The 21,882-nt window shown below is 41.1% G+C and overlaps 1 protein-coding gene across 4 annotated transcripts in view; it reads left to right on the forward strand.

The window, feature by feature from the left end:
• Positions 1–17,379, forward strand: part of cep89 (centrosomal protein 89) — an 84,493-nt gene extending 67,114 nt beyond the window's left edge. For 3 of the 4 annotated variants that reach the window (XM_015368241.2, XM_069181169.1, XM_015368245.2), the window contains one exon: positions 12,223–17,379. In XM_015368241.2, coding sequence (XP_015223727.2) covers positions 12,223–12,550 — 328 coding nt within the window. In that variant the 3' untranslated portion in view covers positions 12,551–17,379. Of the gene's footprint in view, positions 1–314; positions 6,050–12,222 lie in introns of those variants that run through there. The other variant, XM_015368244.2, reaches the window with a different exon arrangement.
• Positions 17,380–21,882: the final 4,503 nt, after the last annotated feature.

A 21,882-nucleotide genomic window follows, 5' to 3' on the forward strand; every position in this document is an offset into this window, starting at 1 on the left:
TCTGACATGGAGTCGTGGTGTTGTTTGTGAAAAGGTTGGAAGTGTGCAGGCCAGTTTTGTAAACAGGCTCTGTCAACTGACAGTTTTCAGCTGCCTTATCCTTTTTTAAGGACATGAGGAAGAAAAAATTGGAATAGAATCCAAATCAGGTGCTATCCACAGATAAGATGTAAGATGCAGCAGGTACAGCAGAGAGAGTTACCAGCTGCACAGTCCGTATACAGATGGACAACAGTGCAGTCTTTCCTAAATACCTTGAGTCAAGCATCAGTAGCGCACCTGCATGTTTTATTACTGTGATTTATTTCTTTCAGACATCTGTGAAACTCTCTTGATTTTGACTGAATATCCACTCAATAAATATCCCAAACAGTATGAAGCATTTAATGTAGTTTCCTGTGGTTTTCGAAACAAGTGGAGGAGATACTGCTTGTACTCTCACCCTGAGGAAACAGGAGCTGAGGAGTCGACAAACCCCTAAGCAGGGGTGGCTCTCTGACAGACTGACAGACGACATCGTGAAGTCAGAAGAAGGGGACCGCAGGCTCCCTCAGGCCACCCCCCTGAGCTGCTCAGGGAGGGAGTTCTTGCCATTGCTGTCGTGCTGCCATTAGGCTCAAACAGCAGCTGATCTAGGAGTGTCTCTGGAAACGTAAGAGACAACCCGAGAAGGCAGGGCCTCACAAGCTCCCAGAACGTCTGAAAAGAGGCAGAACATGAGTCGCTCTAAATCTGAAAGAGATTAGAAATCGGGGATGTTTTGCACCTTTGCTAAACCAAAGTTTGTTCCTTCACCAGCATGCAGAGCATGATGCAATAGTCCATTTAATGAATAAAAAAGTAAAGATCAAGTGTGGGTAGATGACTGGTTAAGGTCAAATATGAAAGGTATAATTTATCTGTATAGAGCCTGTGCCTGTTCTTGCAGCAGTTACAGTATATGGACTTGAAGATCAGCCGTTCTGTACCATATGACGTGGCTGTGTGTCATACCTAAAGAGATCTGAAAAATGTATGTAACAGCATGTTGATGGTGGCGTGTTTCAAATGTCATGCATTATTTATAGTTTGCTTTGTCATTACGGCAATGTTTTATTTTCATTTTCCTGTGCATTCTTGCAGCTAGTTTTAATGCACTGCATTCTTTTTATTTTAGTGTAAATTCAAGAGACTCGATTGTAAGTGAAGCACTGGTGTCCTCTTATACTATTCGCTATATTGGAATCTGCATTCAATTCATTTTTGTTTTCTCCCTGTGTAATTAATATTCTGATTAAATGAAGCACATTTTAAGAATGTGGCCTGTAGCACTCTGTAGGCAATTTGAAGATTGTTTGGGAATAATGTTTTTTAATTCATTTTATGTTATTGACTTCTATCATCGGGCTTTGAACTTCAAAATATCCTTAGTTTATTTATCATCTCATTTTAACAGCACACAAAGCCTTACCTGTCCCAGTTGCACTGCCAGATTAAAGCATCATTTACCCACAGGACATCACAGGGGAACTAGAAATCAGTGAGGGTCCAGCAGACTTGCGTGGTTCTGGCTAACTCGAGACACACTGCTGTCATGAATGTAAGAACAGCAAATTCTGTCCTCAGTTCCCTCCTTGTTAAAGTCTATACACATTAGCTTCCTCCTGCTAAGATTAGATAAATAGAGAGTGATTTTATCAGGCCTGGTATCAAAATCTACTGATCTCAGGGACATGAGTCTTTTATGAGCCTATGAGTAATTTGAAAAAATCACTGTGCTCTGTTCAGGTCAGGCATTTCTAGCCCGTCTGTGGGAAAACCCCACTTCAGGAGTCTTTGTGGGTAACAATGAAATCTCAATTTATAAAGACTTCGAATCGAGCCCAGAGCCCCAGCACTGTAAGGCAGCAATGCTGAACACTGCAGCAGCATGGCACTCCATGGGTACTCATTACTTCTCAATTTCTAAAGACCTGGGACAGTTTAATTGTGACCAAGAAATTCATAGAGCTAAGATTCAGAGTTCCCTTGTCGACCATATTCTTTACTTAATTGATCATTGACTTAATTATTGTCCAATAACTAATTGAGTAATAATTCCAAATCTTTAGAAACAGGTAATGTCAGGAGACCTGTAAGACTTGCTGAACTGTTTTTTCCAGGTCCAGGACTGGTTTTCCCCCTGCCCTCTGTAACAATTAAGGGAAAAATCAGCAGACCCAAACCCTCCTGTTTGTTCTGCATTTCAACACAGAGGCAGACAAAACAACAACAGCAATGACTGTGACAAGCTCTCTGAAAGTTCATCCCTTTGACGTCAGTTCTTAATGTGGAATTTCTAATCTGAATGACAAGTTTAAAAAACCACAAATCCAGCATTTTCTAATTATTACAGATCTGACCTTATCAGTCCAGGACTTTATTAAAAAAAACTTTTGCGAAGGTCAGAAATTATTTTGAAATATCCACCAAGCCTTCACTTTCCCTTACCAGGGCATTTGCTCCAGGACACGCAGGTCCTCTGGGAACGAGGTGAGCAAGTTCTACCCCCCCTGCCGGGGCCGGTATTCTTGTGGTGGGCGAGGATTTTGAATGAAAGATCCAAAAGATTTTATCTCAGACTGCTCTTCTTTTCGATTTCAAACAAAGCAGACGGTGTATTCCAGAAGTATTCGTTTGCTTTTGGCCCCTACAGAAAAGGAAACCGGCGTTTCTGGCCGTGCAGGAGTGACAATGACACAGGGTGTGAATTGCCCTCTGGAGCAAATGCCAATACTGTATACGCAAAGAGAAGGAAGAGGAAAAAAGGTCCCAAAGGTTTGTTTAGCTGGCTTGGAAGAGAAAGAAAGAGGAAAGCTTTGATCTGCATTGTCCTGGTATGTGTGATAATATGGCACACTCCTATATAACAGTGGGACTTCACACTCTGTATGGCATGGGTCCAGTTTAACATTTTTGAGAAAAAAAGCCAGACTTGACAGTTTGTAAATGTCTCTTTAAAATATGGACTGCAAGAAAAACGGTATAACGGGGGATTTAGTTAAGGACTAAACCATATTTGTAAATAGTGTGTTACCTTTTAAACTGTAAAGAACAAAGTATGTTTTAAATCATTACCAGGTTTAGTACATCTGCAGCCTGGTTTATAACAACTTTTCTTGTATTGCTGATTTTACATTTTGACCTTTAAGATTCATTGTGAACCCTTATATGTTTGATGTAATTTATCCTCAGTTTTAGTTTGCTATTCATGTTTTTCTGTCCTGTTTTCCTTTGTTGAAAGATAATCTAAAAGGTCAGTAAGTAATCATAATAAGAAAATCACGCAAGGTTTTTAAAGGTCAAACAGCCATCCTATAGAACAAGTTTAAATATTAATGCTTACATAAAATGTTCTATGTGTGCTTCTGCATTCCATGGTGCATTTTAAAAAAATATTGGTGCAATTTGCATTTTTCCAAGGACTTCTAAAGGGGAAGCAGACAGATTTAGGATTTGAAGGATGTAAGGAGGTAATCTGTCAAATGTGTAAAAAGTAGTAAATAAATATGACCTAGTTTTCCTCACCTCTTGAACAACACATGAGTAGCTAGCCCACAACTTTTTTTCTTGTACCTGAGGATGCATTGAAGTTATGGAGTATCATGAGACATTTTTCCCTCTCTCAGCTGTCTAGTTTGGTTTGTTACAAGAATGTCAACCTCAGTTGTGCTTCAAAAACAGCTGCGAGGGAGCAGAGTTATGTATTTCAAATTTTTATGAATTCAGGGGGGCTTTTTTTTTATCAGGTGGAATAATCAGTATTAATATTTCATTCAGTTACAGTATTGTGAGTTCTCCTTTCAGGCATTTTATTTTCTCTCTTATTTGTCTCTTTTGTTTTCTTTCTTGTCTTATTTTGAATTCTTTTCCTGATGAGGGGAGGCTACGATTCGGCATTTCACAACAGCCAGGCGAGTAACTTACACTCCTGTGCCCTGGCTCTTCCCCTTGTATGAGAGATGTGCACGTGAACAGCACATGGTGCGTGCAGCTAAATGAAGCTCAGTTAATACTGAATCCCTCCTTTATTAGTATAGTGAGTTGAGAGGGGCTCCTGGGATATTCCCCAGAGGGCTGAAGCAGAAGAGCTTTGTGGGCTGGCAGAGAGGGTCAGGAGGGTTTCAACATTCCTCAGTTTGACAGGTCACTGTCATCATTCAGAAGGCTCATTCCTTTCCTTTATTCCCTCTTGGAAATGGCCCGGAGTCTCCTGCTCCCCCTGTCAAAAGAAACAGAAGGGGAGTCTCTCCAGACTCCTCAAACTGGACCACAGGACAAGGTGTCACACTGAGCTCAAGGTCAAGTCATATCACACAGAATTATTCTAAATATATGGTTTGTTCTTCATTGATTAAACATATAAAGCAAATTGTAATGGGATTTCTAAATGAAAAAGCTGCATGGAAATGGAATATAAAAGCAGATTTAAAATAATTAAGACTGAGTCATTCTTCACTTGTTCGATACCAAAATCTGCTTACACTTTCTGTACTAGTCTTTAAAAAATCTGGAGGTATTCATGACCAGCAGATCCCTGGGCACTGTATCTCTGGCTTCCACAGTAGTGTGTAATTGATAATTCAAGGTTTGAAACACCATGGCACTACTTTGTAGGTAATGTAACAGACCATAAAGTAATAGAGCACTGGGGTGTATTCCATTAGTCTACAAGTATTTCACCTAGTTCTCTGTTACGGTTTCCTTCATGTACATGATGTTCCTCCTCTCCTGGGCCAGTTCTCTCATTCATATTTGTGTGTATCCATAATATATTGATGTATTTGCAGAATTATCTCAGAGTGCTTGTTAGAAGTTCAAAAAAAACTTTCTGTGTGTGTGCAATTTTCATGTCTAATTCACAAGCAGTGTGAGAAAGTCTACAATGAACTGTCTTTTGTAATTATGTTTGCCACCTGGCAATGCCTGCTTGCTAAAGTAAGTCCAGCTTCACCAGTCAGCTTTCATCTAAGCGTGCACAGCTGCTTATCTGCCCGGATGTCCAGGCAGTGGACTGTGAAGGAGGCAGACTGTCTCCGGGTGGCTGATGGCTTGTGGAGGCCTCACGTGTGCGATACGTTCTTGTGTTCCACATACTTGACATCTTTGGGTGAATCTTTTTGATGCCGCTTACAAAGTCTGAAAGCATGATCCTGACAGTGGAAGCCTTCCTCTCCCTGCACACCCTGCTACACGCTAGATCAGCATCCAGATGACGAACACAATATACGTTGTGCAGACTGATCCGCAGTACAAGTGTGGTACTTCTGCTGCCGTATTCTCTGATTGCAGAGTCTGGATTCCTTACTGGCTTGTTGCAGTTTGAGATGTCTCTCGGCCTTCCGGCAAAGTCTTGTCTTCAGGAGACGAATATCTAGTCATCTGGAAGAGCTATATCATGCTGATATGGATTGTAAGCTTACTTAGAAAGCAAATACTTTCTAATGGAATTCTGGGCAGCTATATTTTAAAGATTATAGTAGTCTATGGCCTTCCACAGTGTAACCTTCCAACAAGCAATTGAATTTTAATACTGTAAATACTGAAATATTTATTGGGCTTTAATGTTACAGTACCACTCTTAGAGTTTTGATTACATTACCATTTGAAGTACTGTTCTTGTCATTCACAGTAACTTGAAATGGGCATACTTTATTGACATTTTAAGAACTTAGTAGTTCACTTTTTATTTTAAATTATTGGGAACGTAAGCCAATTCTCAACAGCATAACGTGAAATAAAAAGCTGAATGTTGAAGTGTCCCCCAAGAATTATTGTGTTTGCTACTCATTGTTTTTTTAAGACTCTTGCTGAATTCTTCTAATGGCCTTTTTTTAGTTATGTTTATTATTACACATCATTAACTCCTATTTTAAAAATATCAGCCAGTATACCAAAGTAATGTTTGAATGTTCTAGTTGTATTTAGTGAGCCCTGTTTTCACACAGGACAGGCCCTGCTTTCTTGTGCTTTCCTGCTGCCCAACTTGAAAAATGTGCAACAAAAGACAAGGCTAAGAAACAACGGAGCGTGGAGTTGTTCTCAACATTTCTTACCTCCTGATAAATCAGATTTGGAGATAGTCTTTTGTAAATTCTTGGTAGTATTTCAGGAGTGAAAGGAAGTCATGGACCTTGTACAGTAAGGGCATACCTCAACAGCAGTCACTTTCCTTTTCCTCTCCGTAAAGAATAGTGCCTGTATCCCTGCATCACTACTGTTTAGACATCCCACTGCAGCAAGTCTCACAGTCAGCCACTGTCCTGCTGGGTTTTCCAGATGCCCCTTTCTTTTATAGTGGATTATCCCAATAGGTATGCACTGTATTGTTGGTGGCATTAGTTTACGTTATGAATGCATCGTTGGTGTCCGGTGATTAATGGTGAAAGTTTTATAAAAACATTTTAAATGACATTTATATGGTCAGATCCACGGTTTTCACAATTTAAGCTCTCTAATTTATTTGCACCACCTCAGAATATTTGGCCCATTGGCTCTTATTTTAAATAAGATACATTTTCTTAAATGTGGTTAGAAACTCAAGCTTTGGACCTCTCCATCTTACGTTAATCATCTACAAAATCTTAACTGTCTCTTAATTGGATGAATGATTGTAAAACTGCAAAGCTATTTCATTGATAAGTAATGACAGTTTGACACCGTTTATATACTAAATGAGTAGCCTTGTTTTAGATACAAATATAAATTAATAATTGATTTGACCGAGGGAAGTAGAGAGATCTTTCAATGGAATTGAACTGCAAATGAAAGTACTGACAGGGCCATGTGGACTACTGTGTGCACAGTATGTGTACAGTCCCCAGAGGATTTACAACTTCGAGTCAGGAAAAACAAACACTTGCATCCATTTGATGTCTAGAGAATTTGTTCTACACCTGAAGGTTTCGGATGAAGAAAGTGGAGTTGAGCTGGGGGCTGGGAGCTGATCAGACGGAGCCTTGCACAAATGCAGGCAGCCACCTCTCAGATTAATTCCTCACTTGTCACAGATTCATATCATGTGAGGCTGAGCGGAATCTGAGCAGACTGGATTTAAAGCTCGAGATTCAGTATCGTCTGATTTTCAAGTGTAGACGTAACACAAGACTCCCCCAGCTGGTCCTCAGACTTCACCATACCGGCTGCAAAGCTCCTTTTTCTCCTGTTCCAGAAAGAAGTTTCCCGTATGTCCCCCCAGAGAGTTTTCAGGTGGATGTGAAGATGTTTACAGTCCTGTCATTATCAGCCATGTGAAAATGCAGAGACACAATGTTTGTGGTGTGATTAAACTAGGCAACAACTTTTTTCCTGACCTTTGGCATTCAGTGCAGAGACAGTGTAGCATCAGCCTCCTACTGCTCTGGATCCAGAACAGACCATTTTTTTGGTCAGGCCAGGGAAAACCACCATAAATCTTAGACCTCATTTTATGGAACATTGCACTTATTACGTAGTGCAAGACTAAGGTTTAACTTGAATTACATTTTCCATGACGCTGTCTGAACCCACATGTAACCATAGGAGTGCAATTGGTATGGGCTGTAATTATTTAGCAGCACTTGTCTTCCCAGTTTTCTCTTCCTTCCATTTGTTTAACACCTGCACCACCGTTTCCTATTAAGCTGTCTTAAACTTATTATTGCACACAACAATCACATACTAGTTCTGACAGATCACTAATTGCTTATCAGCCACGTGGCCTGATTGAGAGATGAAAGGGGGGCTTAATGCAGTCAGCTATTGAATAGGAATAACATCCTGAAGCAGCAATCACAGCTTTGTTTCTGAGGGGAGGCTTAATCTGACAGCTCATTTAGGGCCCAATGATGAAAATGAAAGAAAAAAAAACATGAGTTGTTCTCTCTTCCATTTGCTAACATGACCCATACTCGTTTTTGTGTATACAGAGTCTTAAAATCCAAAGGTTGCCACACAGTGTTGTGCATTCTGCATTCAGAAAAAAGGTCATTGCAGAAGTGGCTTCTGAAGCTTTATCATAATAAGGTGGAAGAAGAATATTTTATTCCTGCACATTTGCAAGGTACAGTCCCTTTTAGGAGGGTGATATCTTTGAGTCTTAGATGCCTGCTCCCACTAAAAGATTTTCATCCACTTAACTTCCTTACATAAAAGCTTTGGCAGTATTCATATAAATTAAACATGATCACAATTGTTAAGACAAAACTGGAACAATTGTGAAATACTTTGAAGAGCTCGGGTCTGGGAGATGAGACCACATTTAGGAGTTGTATGAAAAATAAAAAAATAATGTGAGCTTGTGTAGTGGGATCTGCTTTATTTCCCTGTACGCCGACACCCCGGGGGGTGGCAGTGTCCCATGTTGTACCAGCAATGGTGGAGATCAGGTGATTGTTCTGAATGTTGAACTCCTTCATGCCGTTTGTGTTGTAGAGGTGAACAGGGTGAATAGGATGGGTGTTGTTTTGATACTGTATATCCTCATTTAGGGCCTGGTCCAAGGTGTCAGAACTGGAGGATTGTGTTGCCAGACGGAGGTCGCCAGCATGTGTAAACTTTCAGGGTGTGGTTTTAGAGAGGTCATTTATGTACAGATGCAATAGAGTGGGAGCCAAGACTGAGCCTTGAGGAAGTCCATTGTCAGTCCAAGGATCAGCATTCATGTCACGCCCCCAGTCAGTACCCAGGCATGCTTGCTGGCGATATCCACCAGGATACCCAGGAATATTAATGGAAAAGGCAATAAATAAGTGCAAAGACATCCACTGGTGTAGTGGAGTTGCATGACCATTGATGTGGTCAGAAATTACATGTGATGGAAGTGTTAATGTTAGAGAGAGGAATACTTAGGTGACTATAAATAGGAGATGACTGGAAAGACTTTGGAAGTGCTTAATTATTTATGTAGACCTTATGCATTGGTTTATGGAATACTGTGTGCTATCATTTGCAAAATATTATTTCTGACAGTTTTCAAAAATAGTGAATTGTAGCTGCTGTTGAATCTTGTCATACTGTCTCAGCTTTCCTACCAATGGCCTTATTCCATGGAAACTATTGAGTCAACTGCAGAAAAGCTAAAGCTCAATGTCATTGCACCTTTTTGATTTCCTAAACACCCCAGGTGTCAGCTTTTCTCCATCCACTGCCTTTCTTCTCTGGCTGTATGGCATAGTGGCCTGGAGTCCTTTTGCTATTTCTGTTTGAAATAAAGAGGTTTTCCAGCTGTGAGAAGTCACATGGCATCCCATCTCCCTTGGGGGGCTCTCTCTGTCCATTCTTCTGACGGCTGGCAGAGAGAGCTGTGCTTCCTGGGGACTGGAGCATTGGCATTCGATTACAACACAACAGCACAATCTAACTCCCACATACACTTGTAAAGGTATTTGTGAGACAGTGCCATTCAATTTTATATGGAATTACTTCAGCGTGGACTTGAGGAGGATACCATACCTAATGCCCCATCATGCTGCTGCAGAGGGTAAAACAAGTTAAGGGAATGTCAAATGAACCAAATGCATTGTGTGTAAGAACTGCAGGAATTTAGGATTTATGCCTTTGTTTTTGAATAATCATATGGCATGGCCATTTGAATAAACCCAGCCATTATCTAGCCACTTTATCCGATTCCGGGTTCATGGGGTAGGCAGAGCCTTTCCCGGCAAGCAATGGGAGCAAGGCAGGGTGCACCACAGACTGGATACCAGGGCACACACAGACACAAATACACACATACTCACAGAAGTCCATTAACCAGCAGTATATCTTTTGACTGTGGAAGGAAACCCACACGAACACGGAGAGAGCATACAGACTCCACACAGACAGCAGGAATTGAAGTCAAGCTGCAAGGCACAAGACAGCAACGCTAACAACTGCACCAGTGTGGCACCCATTGAATTAGCCCAAGCATATATCCAGCACATTCTCATAGTCATCAGAATGGGTTTGCCCTCCTTTGTCTTTCAATTATTTCAAGCTACATCCTTAGAGTTAAAGTTTTGTTTACATTAATACAGCTATGTGACTTACAGCTGCAACTAATTAAAGTTATTATATCAGAAATAAAAACACAATATCTTTCTTTGCTTCCGCACTGACTGTGTGTCCCCCTTGCCCATAAGCAACGAGTGTTGAACTGCCTCCTTTGCAGCTGCAGCTGTCGTTTCTGACGCAGTGGAGCTGGCAGTCTGGACGCAATCATAAGGGTGGAGCACGATGAGGTGTCCATCTTGGCAAGGTGTTGCGTCTCGGACTCTCCCAGATCGTGCCCTGCCACTCACCGACTAGCTCACTGGAAACTCCTGTCAGGTTAGACACGGCTGGACGTGGACACTCCACACATCAAGCAACAGTGCGCCGATTCAGTCCCGAACGAAAGCATCAACTCTTCACAAGCGGGTCATATCGATTCCTTTTCGTGTTTCTGATTTTTATCACATTTGATGCTGAAGACGTTTATTCACCTCCTCACCTATCTCACTCGGTTTTACAGCTTATACAAGAAAGCCACTCAAGTGCCTCATGGTACAGTAAGTCATGAACTGTCATGATCGGTTTTTCAGGATGGACCCAAGAACATTTAATCAATGTTCAAAATCCATTTTTTTTTTCTAGAAAATACTGTATGTGCATTAATAGAGTAATACGTGTCTTTTGATGCTCAGTAACTTATTTAATGATGCTATGCATTTCTTAAATAACACTGCTGGGAGATAAAAGAAGCCAGCAAGGTTAATGTTGTCACCCTTGGCTTCAGCAGTTGAGCTGGAATGAGTCCATAGCTATAATAAGAATGGTCAATACTGTCTGCTCTCTATATAGGTCTGATCCCAGATCCTGTTGCATTTGACTTTCACGGCTTTGCAGAGGCCAGATGTACAAATGTGCACGTTTCACTTCTCTCATAGTGTAGTGTGGTGTAAATGAACACGGGTAATCAGTCTACAGTTTGAAAAGAAATAAAGAAATGTGGGATGCTGGTGGGTGAATCAGTGAGGTCTATAGAATATTAGGGGGCAACGCCACATCTGACAGTGAACTCCAGTGCTCACACCTGAAGAAGGCTTCACAGCCGAAACGTTGTGTTTTCTCTCTTCTCTTTCCAGCAGGAAATAAACCTGTTACTTGTTCATTAGTGAACTCCAGGGTTCAGTGATAATCATAACTCATGTTGATCATGGGCTGAAAACAGTGATTTTTAAGGGGGTGAGATGAGTAGTGATATTCATAAATGTCAGACCTGCTACTATTGTACCTTACTCTGTCTGCTAATCACATTTCAGAAGGAAAGGAGTATCTTTATGATGGGGGTTTCTGAGGAACAACTGATTAAATATAATAGTTTATCTCAGGCATTAAAGCTTCTACTATAATAATATTTAGAAATTACTTTTTTAATGGCTCTTCCTTTCAATACCTGTGAAAGAGATCTGCAAAGGTGAAAGGAATATGCATATTATATGGAAATGAGTTGGATAATTGTATTTTTACAAGGGTAAAAACAAGGTTTGATGATTAAATAAAAGGAAGATGATTAAATGCAAATCATAGCTTGTTAACGTGTGGGATTGCATGGTGATCATTTCTAAGTGTTTATCTTTGCTTTTTTGTAGTTTGCTATGTAATTTCTTATTACACTCGCTTGTACAGACACGCATCTTATTGCAGTTACTGTGAAAATTATGCTTTTTATTTTTATGCTTCAAGTTAATCAAACTCAGAGAATTTTTGTAGCATTTGTTTATAATGAATTAGTATTATTTGTTACTTAATACACCATTCCTGTTCATATGTGCCATATTTTAACCCTTTAAATTCCTGTGATGTGAAATTGCTTGTGTAACTGCATTTGCAGTGCACAGTGAATATTTTCATCCAGCATAATTGGTTCTGAGCACAGCTTCCTAGTGCAGTAAATAATTGCATTGCAGAGGGGTATAGACGCAGTCACCCTTTACTGGGACACTAGTTTGATTGTCCTGAGGTTTGCTGCGCTTTTAAACTCCTTAGCAAGAGGCAAAGCAGGGTGAAGTCTCAGGGAGCCAGGGATTGGCCAAACTTCTGTATGTGGCCGCAGTGAGTTCTCAGGTTCACTTACTTTGCCTGTGGCCACAAAAGGACATTTATTAATCTGACAGGTGCTCTGGGAAGATGAGAGATGGGAATTAAATTGCACTTTCTTGTCTTTTCTCCTTTTCTTCCCCCCTTTGCTGCTCCTCTCAGAGACGTGGAAAGTGAGCTGGAGCTGGTCTGGGAGTCGGCCTGCAGAGAGAACCGCAGAATGAAGGAGGCCTTGTTGGGCTGCTGGTCCAGAAGAACCCCAGCCTCCACCGGCCCCGGGCTGCAGGCGCTGGGCTTCCGCTCTCCCAGGGGCCCCCGGACGGCCCCCGAGCCCCAGCCGGGGAACACCAGCTCCCCGCCTTTGACAGCAACGCAGGGGGGTGGCAAGTCCGGGCTCCAGCAGAGCCCCATGTTTGAATCCGATTCGGACCCGCAGCAGGGCCCTTCCTCGGATGAGAGCGAGCAGAATGGGCTGGACTTCTATTCGTAGGAGATGGGTGCTGTCTGCGCAAGAGGGTAATTAAACCCTAGGAATCTGTTGGGGTGTCATTTTTCTCTATTTATCTATAAGTTGATAAATTATATCCTACATAACATATTTCATGCAGACAATTTGGTGTTCTCCAGTCCGTGTAACGAGGAGTCTTTGCTTTTCTTTCTTTGCCTAGTTCAGTTTTGCTACATGCTGCTCATGGAAGTCCCAGTCTCTCAGCCTCAAGCTGGAGAAAAGCTCTTGCCATGGCAAAGTATTCACCATACGTGTCTTAGAAACAACTTCAGAATGGCAGGCTGCCATATGTCAATGATCCCTTGCAGTAATTGAAAGAATGTTAAAAACATAGAAGGCTGAAACTAAAATAAAGGTCTGAAAATACCACAATAAAATTACTGTGATAAAACTGCATAAATTTAAGCAGTAATGAGTATATCTGAATTAAGATCACAACTCTTAGCATGCCATTTTCCCTAATAGAGCTGAGAGCTGGTGGTCTATTGGCACCTTAGTCACAGAGGCCTCATCGGGTTTCTGGGGTTGCCTCTTAATTACTGCTCCATCAGACGAGCTGAGAAAAGGCACAACAGGCTCTCAAGCCCACGATGCTCTTCATACTGTTCACTTAACTGTCTGAAGCCTGCAAGGAAAAAGGAGTTTTTCCAGCCTTTTCAGCCCTACTGACTACAATATGCAGCCATAAAGCACCTCCACATATTATATACATTCACCTTTGATAAGTACAGGACATGAGTCCTCTATTTAGCCATTTAGCATTCTCTTCAAGAGTGTTCTGTCATTAAAACCACTTATTGCTATGTATTACATCTTTTGAGTTCGTATTGTGAATGATATCTCCTTTCTCTTTTGTCCTTAAAGATCTGCTTCTCCACTGTTTTCAAGTCCTTTCTGAAACTGAATTGAAAGAAGAGCAGATTTCTGTTGGTCAGATGATTGTTTTTAATCCAGACATGCGAAGGTTGTAACACTAATGAGAACCACTTGCAGCTGTCTTGTGGTCAAGGTGACAGTAGGGGTTCCAGTCTGTTTTTCGTCATGGTGCATGGGAGACCTCAGGTTGTATCTGTGGCACTCCAGGGGGCACAGCAGTCAGCACTGCGGCCCTGGGTTCAGCTCCTTGGACACTCCCTGCGTGCAGGTAGTTTGTTGTCCCCGTGTTCGTGTGGGTTTCCTCTCGCAGTTCAAACACATGCTGTATGGTTAATTGTTTTCTGGGAAAACTGGCCCTGGTTTGATTGCGTGTGTGTCTGTGTGCCCTGGGATGGACCGGCTTGCCGTGTGCCTGTTGCTCCGTGTCACTGTGTGGGATAAAGCCATTAGAAGATGGCCAGAGCTGGATTCCACCTGGGGTTAGTCTACCACTTGGTGACCGATTCATACAAAATGGTCTCACTATTGACTTTGTGTGAAAATGTGTGTCGTTTCATAAAGATGTTGCTCCCGTAAAACATACTGCACGGATACTGTAAATTTTAGGTTATTGTGTATTACCAAATTAAAGTATTTTTATAGTACAAAGAATGTATAACTTAGGAAATGAATTCATTAAAATAATGTATTAAATATTTCCCAAATATAATTTAATTTAATTAATGTGATTAATACATATGTGATACAGTCCCTAACATCATAGGTCCAGTGTTGAAGAAATCAGATGCCCTAGTTTTCTTTTTATATATTATATGTAAACCTAAATATATTATTTAAAAACATTGCATAACAAGTATTCATGCAACAGAAGTCACGTGTGAAATAGGATTTAGAGATGTTCTAATTCATAATGTTAGTAGCGTAATGAATGCATTAGATATGCATCACATTCGCTTAGTTAATACAACATGAATGCTAAATCTTTCCTTATCCTCTGCTGCAAATTAAGTCTTGATCCATTTGCTTTTCTGTAAATCAGTTTTTACAACACATACATAAAATAAATAAGATCAAGGCTAATATTGTGCGATTACAAAAAAATCTTATTTTACTGAGCTTTATGAACTAAAAAAATATCACTCTAGCCTCTAGTGTTACTGCACTATAATAGAGTTACTTTCAAAGTTGGCTCAACAGATTCTGGCTTCTGGCTGTCTGGAAACGTGCCCCATTTGTAGTAATATTGACAGTGTCCAAAAAAACAACACAAAGAAAGTTGACAGAGTGATGTTCACCTCAAGATTCACCAAGAGAATTCGTATGTTGTCTTAAGTGTACCTGGGCCACTATCTGTGTGGAGCCTGTATGCTCTTCCTGTGTTCACCTGGGTCTCCTCCAGGTGCTCCAGTTTCCTTCCACAGTTCAAAAACAATACTTCTAGCTTATTTGGCTTCTGGAAAACTGGCCCTGGTGTACATGCCTGTGTATACTGCAATGGCCTGGCATCCTGTCTAGGATGTGTCCTGCCTTGTGCTGGTTGCATGCTGGGAAGAGCTCGGGCTCCCCCATGATTCTGAATTGGAGGAAGTGGTTAAAAGGAGTGTGGGTAAACATTACCAGGTTTCCACAAGACTTCAGTAGTTAATTGCTCCATGGAGCCAAGTGATAAGTTTCTTGATGTACACACATTTGTGGCATTTGAAACTGTGAGCTAAGTTTCAGGTTGACTCTTTCTGACATAATAGTGACTAATGTAGATCTCTCTTCACATTCTCTTGACTTGCATAGTTGTGCAACCTGACAATAAATTAATATTGTAAAATTAGGGCCTGCATTATCTTATCAAATCCCAAGTATTTATTTCTTGTCTTAGTCACTTTTGGCCCCTGAAATGTAAGAAACAAATCTTACAATCTTTTTTAAGGTTAAATTTAATAAGCACTTTTTACTTTGAAAATGAATTTCATCCATCAGTTATTTTACCAAAGTTACTCCCCTGATCTTGTTTAACATATTTACTGATCTGTTGCTGGTTTATTGCTGCAAGTAGATTAAATGATATGTTTGCTTCTAACAGCTGTTCAACTAGCTATTTTATTCACATTAAAGTGTCACAGAGCATTTCTCCCTCCATGCAGTATGAGTTTCATATTTGATCTGAGGCATTTAGAGCAGCTTTGAAGGTCTGTAGTCTATGCTTTAAATCACTTGTGTTTCCATCGTCTGTTTTCTATTCACTATAACATGTTAGTTTTACAACTGGTAGTTATGCTAGCATCAGTTAGTGTGTTCTCTGGTATCCTCCAGCATGTTAAGGTGCAATACTGTTACCTTAATTCCTGTCATTGTTGGCATTGCTACCCAGACATGTCGTAGTGAGATGTGGTAATTGGAGAATGATAGGTTTCAGATTTTGCCTTGGTTATGAAGGTCTAATAGTGGAGGAATTATTGGAGGACTGCATTTCAGATGAGCGGTAAAGGATGAAAGGGTAATCGTTAGGACTGACGTAAAGGACCTGACTTCAGACTCCGGGATCTCTTCATTTATGTGCCTCTTTCGCCAACAGCTAAACAGCCATGTAAAAACTGGTTGTGGTTAGACACAGCTCTCTGAAAGCAGGCGGATGTTGATGTTGTTAAGCACAGTCATGATAAAAGGAAGGTCTTTTACAAATCACACATAGGTAATGAAAAATGATACTGCAGTCCTTGGGAGAACATGGTGGAATAAATGATGAAAACCACTGGAATGTGTAGAAATTTCCCACTTCTCTTAAGTGAACTAAGACTGCCTAGCCTGGTGTGAAATATTCTTCTTGTTTGTATGGCTTGGTCTATTTTTAAGAAGACTTCAGTTTTTCTAGCTCTTTGCCTTTGTATTTTGAGGAATGAACAGCACTTATATGCAAGCTGTATGTGTGTTCGTGCCACCACCCTTCCACTTTGATGAAGATGTTTCTATATTTCAGAGGTTCAGCACAAGAGATTTATTTTTTGTCTACAAGTAAAGTGAAATACTATACATAGACACTCAGGGGAGAAACAAACCAGCATCTCGATTTAAGATTCATTTATTTAACCAAGAAACGTGCTTTGTGATAAGCACCTTATTTTCACAGAGAAGCTTGTCCACATGAGGCAACAAGTGATATGCTGTAAAGAAAGTTACAAATAAAATTAAAACAAACTAATGTCAGTTGTCAAAAAGATGTAAAATACAAAAGACAAAACAAGAGAGCAATCAGTACATGTTTTTTTTTACTGATTTTATATGTAAATTCTGTACAGTATCAGTTAAGCAGAACATATGTTGATTTCTATTGGTTTGGATAAAATGTTTCTAACTTAAAGACGTTGCACTATTTCCTATAGAATATTGCTCAGAATTCTATCACGCTTCAGCACAACTACTAAGAGGTGGGACCTGCAAGTAAATATTTTAATTGTGCAATCTTCCATAACCTACATATTTAGAAACTCATTCACCCTTGATGTCATTTCTTCCATCCTCGTGGGGTTTAGCGAGTCCTTCAAATCTGTGTACGAGACTCAACAACCTTTTTTGTCTATGATTTCCAATCTGCTACTGCATTTATCAGAAACCAAGCTGTGCTCTTAACTCATGAGCTGTGGAGTCTACCTTTAGACATACACAGTGCTGCACAGTGTGTGTTCTACCTTACAGAGGGACAAGGCCTGTTTCAGACCTAAAAAGTGTCTTTGACTCATTTCAATAGCACACTGATTTGAGGCCTAGAGGAAAGAAGAAATGATATGAGTAGCCAAAGTTACCAACTTGTGCCAAAAATCTTCGTTGAGAAAGTGATTTTATGAAGAGTTTATACAATCAAACATTAAAAGAAATGTATCACCCTTTTTACTTATGTATGTTTCTGGACAAATAAAATATAAAAATATGCGGATGTTGAATAAGTATTTTTGGTATTTTTTGTGATTCACTTGGGTGATGATGACTTCTTCATAAACACGAAGTCAGATCACTACTGAGAGAGATGGCTGGGTACAGGTGATGGGACCTGCTGAACGTCCAGCCTTGGGAAAGGACAGAAAAGACGGAAAGGAACCACTATGTTCCTTTAGCTGGTGTGTGGTGAGTGTTCTGGTGCACTATGGCTGCCGTCGCATCATCCAGGTGGGGCTGCACACTGGTGGTGGTGGAGGGGAGTCCCCATTACCTGTAAAGAGCTTTGAGTGGAGTGTCCAGAAAAGCGCTATATAAGTGTAAGCAATTATTATTATTATTATTATTATTATTATTATTATTATTATTATTATTATTATTTATTATTATTATTATTATTATTATTATTATTATTATTATTATTATTATTACTAGGCCCCTCTTAGCCAGACAAAGACAACAGCTTTGTGCCATCAGTGTGCTTGGACACTCATCTGCAAGCAGGCTCCCCCGGTCTGAGGCAGCAGTTTCTAACCTGGCAAGGCATTACAGTCTAGCTCAGTCCGTCAGTAGCCCGGCCCACCGTGGGAGACCACGAGTCAAGCATCTCTGCTAGGATTGCTGGGGAGGCCAAAGTGTGATGGTCTGGCCGGGAGTGTCTACTTATGACTACATGGCGCTACACAGGACCTCACCTGCCAACCCTTGATAATATTCTGCTCATGTCGCACAGGTTTTCTTGCCAGACGATAAAGCGATAAGCATGCCATAGATTCCCCTTCCAGCAGACTCAAGTCCCATCGCAGGCTTGTCGGATTTATTGAGACAGCCTGTGGCAGCGAGAGCACATAGACCAGTGAAGAGGCACATGGATTGTTCTGGATTAATAAGAGGAACGGGATATATGGTCCCTTAAGACAACATCTGCAAGCTGGTGCAAAGCTTGAGAGACACATGGCTTGTACTGCTCCTGACAGCGATCATACACACTACTAGCCTGTAACTTTCACAGCTGACCCCCCCGCTGATGACAAACGTTAAACTTCTACAAGAAAAAAAATCAGTAATTTTCCTTGCAGTCTTTTGTTTTCCTTGTAGTTGCTTATTGAAAGGGTAAGTCTTTTTCTGAAGCTCATTGGGATGAGCATGGTTTACAGTGTCAGATCTCAGTCTCCAGCTAATGGGGACAGTCATCTGTGTGAGGAGAGGAAGTATCTCCTGGTCCCGGAGGGCTGGTGCTTCTGCAGCCCTTCACTCCAGCTTGGCTCTTACTGCCAATCTAACAGCTTCTGCCAGCTGCTGCTTTGAAGAGGCTGGACAGCTCTGATTTAAATGTTACGCCATACTTGCGAACTATACCAGTATACTTCATTTACTGTGAAATGAGTTTTTAGCCAAATTATCACACCGGTTTCATTTTGTTTTAATTGAATGCTTGTGGCCAAAATCATATTTACAATAATGAAGCAGTCACAGGCTGCCCTGTTTTGCAATCTGTCTCCATTAATGGAAGGCCTCAGTTCCTGTTTGGCTGCTGTTCACCTTGATTTGTTGAGAGATAGTAAGCAAAAAATAAAAGATATCTCTACCTTTCTCTGTGGCTGCTTTTGGTTTATCACTTCTTATAAATATTTGAAGGCACTTTGTCAAGTATCTGCACAGTAAACATCATCTGAGGCTGTTCAACCCTTGACAGTTCGCTTCTTTCAAAAGAGATCCCAGCAGTGCTGGCTACGAAAACAGGATTCAAACTGTCTCTGTTTCAGTTCCAATTCGAGCTTGATTCTCTGTGCAGTTCCTGCAGCATGCACATGCATGTATCAATCAAGGTGGCCCACATGGATCTCAGTAGAAACACTTGTACTGAAAAAGAAAACCACTTCAAGAAGATTTCAGGTCACAGGATCCTGAAAAATCCTAAGACCCAGCCGAGATCCTGAAGACTCAACAGTTCTTGGTGTGGTTTATCAGCTGCTGTGGTGGCAACTGAAGTAAGTTATAAGATAATCAGAATTTGGTACAGTATGTGGAACACAGACACAGCCATAGGTGACCATATGCCTACTATGTACAACACAGACCAGCTTCATTGTTGTCTTTTTTAAATTACTAGAAAATGTTCAGTTTGATTCCTGTAAATTGATCTTTTGCCGAATGCAGCCATGATGGCCCTAGGCATTTCTGTCTTGGATCAATGTATTTGCGGGAGCAAATTGAATGATCAGTACAGGCTGATGGTGACACTGCACAGCGTCTCCAGACGAAAAAGTTCTGTAAGTCGCAGACAAGGCTGTGACCCGCCTAGCAGTGTTTTGCTTCCAGTTAACTTTATCTTTTGGGGTTGGAGGTAATGCCACTGAAAATCTGTTGCTGTGCTGGAAAAGAAAGGCAATAACTGAAGGCACTGTGACACAAGGAGTCCCTGAAGCACAGCCTAGTGCCTGACAGTCCAGCTCAAGACACCAACCCAGAGTACGGCCTGTCATGCTGCATTCCTGTCTTTTTCTGAAGGAGGTGATCTATTATACATGAAACTGTGTGTCAGATGGGGCCTGAGGAATAGACAGCAGTCGAGGATGATCAGCAATGCCACAGGCTTGCATTTTCTGGACAATGACAGAAAGGTTTGTTTTGGAGTTTAACATTTTCGGTTAAAGGTGTTTTTATGGCAAGCATACTGCAAAAAGCTTTTTCTTCTAAAACACTGTGTTTTTGTCCGCTTAATATAACATGCTGATAGGGAGTGCTCAGTTCAGGAACTCTTAAAAATTATTTAAATATCCTGCAAGGGCCAAAATTTATTTGCAAAAACCTTTCCAACACTGAAAAACACCTTACAGGGACAAACAAAAAAATGTAATGTGCCTGTGAAATAAGGAACATGTATTTCGCTAAGGTTTGCCAGAATGATTACATAGCTTTATTAGGACTGTGCAGAACAACTCTATCTAGTTCAGTTCATTTCCACATTAGAAGGGTGAACCCATTTGGTTTAAACAGATGCTGATAAACTGTTGCAGAAACAAACACACAGGGGCATTGCTAGCATAGACCACTGTAGTGGGAGAGGGGTTTTGGCCAAAGTCTTTTTCCAGTTGATTTTACCTTTATAGTATTATAAAAAGATGGGTGATTCTTGATTAATTGGCTTCCAGATGCCCATGATGAGGAGGTGACTGGCTCTGCTCCAGTAAAAGGAAATGGAGAAGTAGACCAGTGAGTGGAGTATCAGGCCCTGCATCTTAAACATGCTGCTCTAGACAAGCTGGCTCTATGTGTTTTCCTCATCTTGACTCACAATACTAAGGGTCCCATGATATGACCATGCTCTGATTCTCAAAATACATTTCTAGCTTGATTAAAAATGATTCTGAGATTGTTAAAGAACTCACTTCCATGCTCCTTTGGGTCAAGAAGTGTTCCCTGTTCTTGGGTTTAATGCACTTCTGAGTAGTTTCTCTTGAGTCCTCTCACCATGCCGCTGTTTGTTCTAAAGTCCACTGAGTGGGCTGTGTTGATGATTTTGAGGATTATGAACACTTGTATCAGGTTCTCTCATTATCTTCTCAAAAAGGATCAATTCCCTTCAGCCTGGCTTGCCAAAACTCTAAGGTGGTTATTCTGGGTGGAAGCTATATTTTCCCTTACATCAAATCTGGATTTTTTTTGCATTTGTTATAAGATTTGTGGCTGACATACCCTATGACTTTTAAGTTTAGATGTTCTGGATCTTGATTGGTTTTCAGGATGATTTAGTGATCTGAGGACGGACCTGTTGCCCTGGAACTGCGAGGAGAGACTGTTTTCCGTACAGAGCCTCTTCGACTCCTCCTCTTTCTCCGGAGGATGGTGTCAGAAACAGAGACTACCTCCTGCTGCGAGCTGTTAAAGAGAAGCTTCCGAGGGACCGACGTTTCCTCATCAGAAATCATCTAGAAAGCGCAGATCAGAGGGCAAAATCTTCCAGAAGAAGGGGGAATAAGCTGCACTCTGGGACTACAGGATAAAACTGCCTGGGTTTGTAAGACAACTGCTGTAAACTGAAACCATATTTAAAACTCATACAACAAGTAATAATACAACAGCCACTGGAAATTTTAAACCAAAAAAAAACATGTCAGAGGCTGATGGTCAGTGATCTGTCTCTTATTAAAAGGCATGAAAGGAAGTATCAGAAAGGGGCAGAGAACCCACCTGCAGCGCCTGTGACCTGGCCAGACTGGGCGGGGGAGGAGGAGGAGATTGAAGAAGCAGAGACGGTCTGGGGGGCTGGGGCAGTATTGCTGCTTCTAGCTCATCTCCCACATGCTGGGGGTATAGGAGCACCCTGTGTGACACACAGGCAGGCAGGAAGGGCTCGAACCTTGCACCTCTCTGATAGCACTCAAGCAGGGAGACGTGTCAGCGCGCGCAGGCTGCAGAGGAACAACTCCAGGTCTATTCCACTCTGACAGGGGAAGAAAAGAAGCACAACGTTTCGGCTGTGGAGACCTTCTGGGGGTGTGTTTCTTCCT

This window comes from Lepisosteus oculatus, chromosome 20 (genome assembly GCF_040954835.1).
Source record: "Lepisosteus oculatus isolate fLepOcu1 chromosome 20, fLepOcu1.hap2, whole genome shotgun sequence".
Taxonomy (NCBI): Eukaryota; Metazoa; Chordata; class Actinopteri; order Semionotiformes; family Lepisosteidae; genus Lepisosteus; species Lepisosteus oculatus.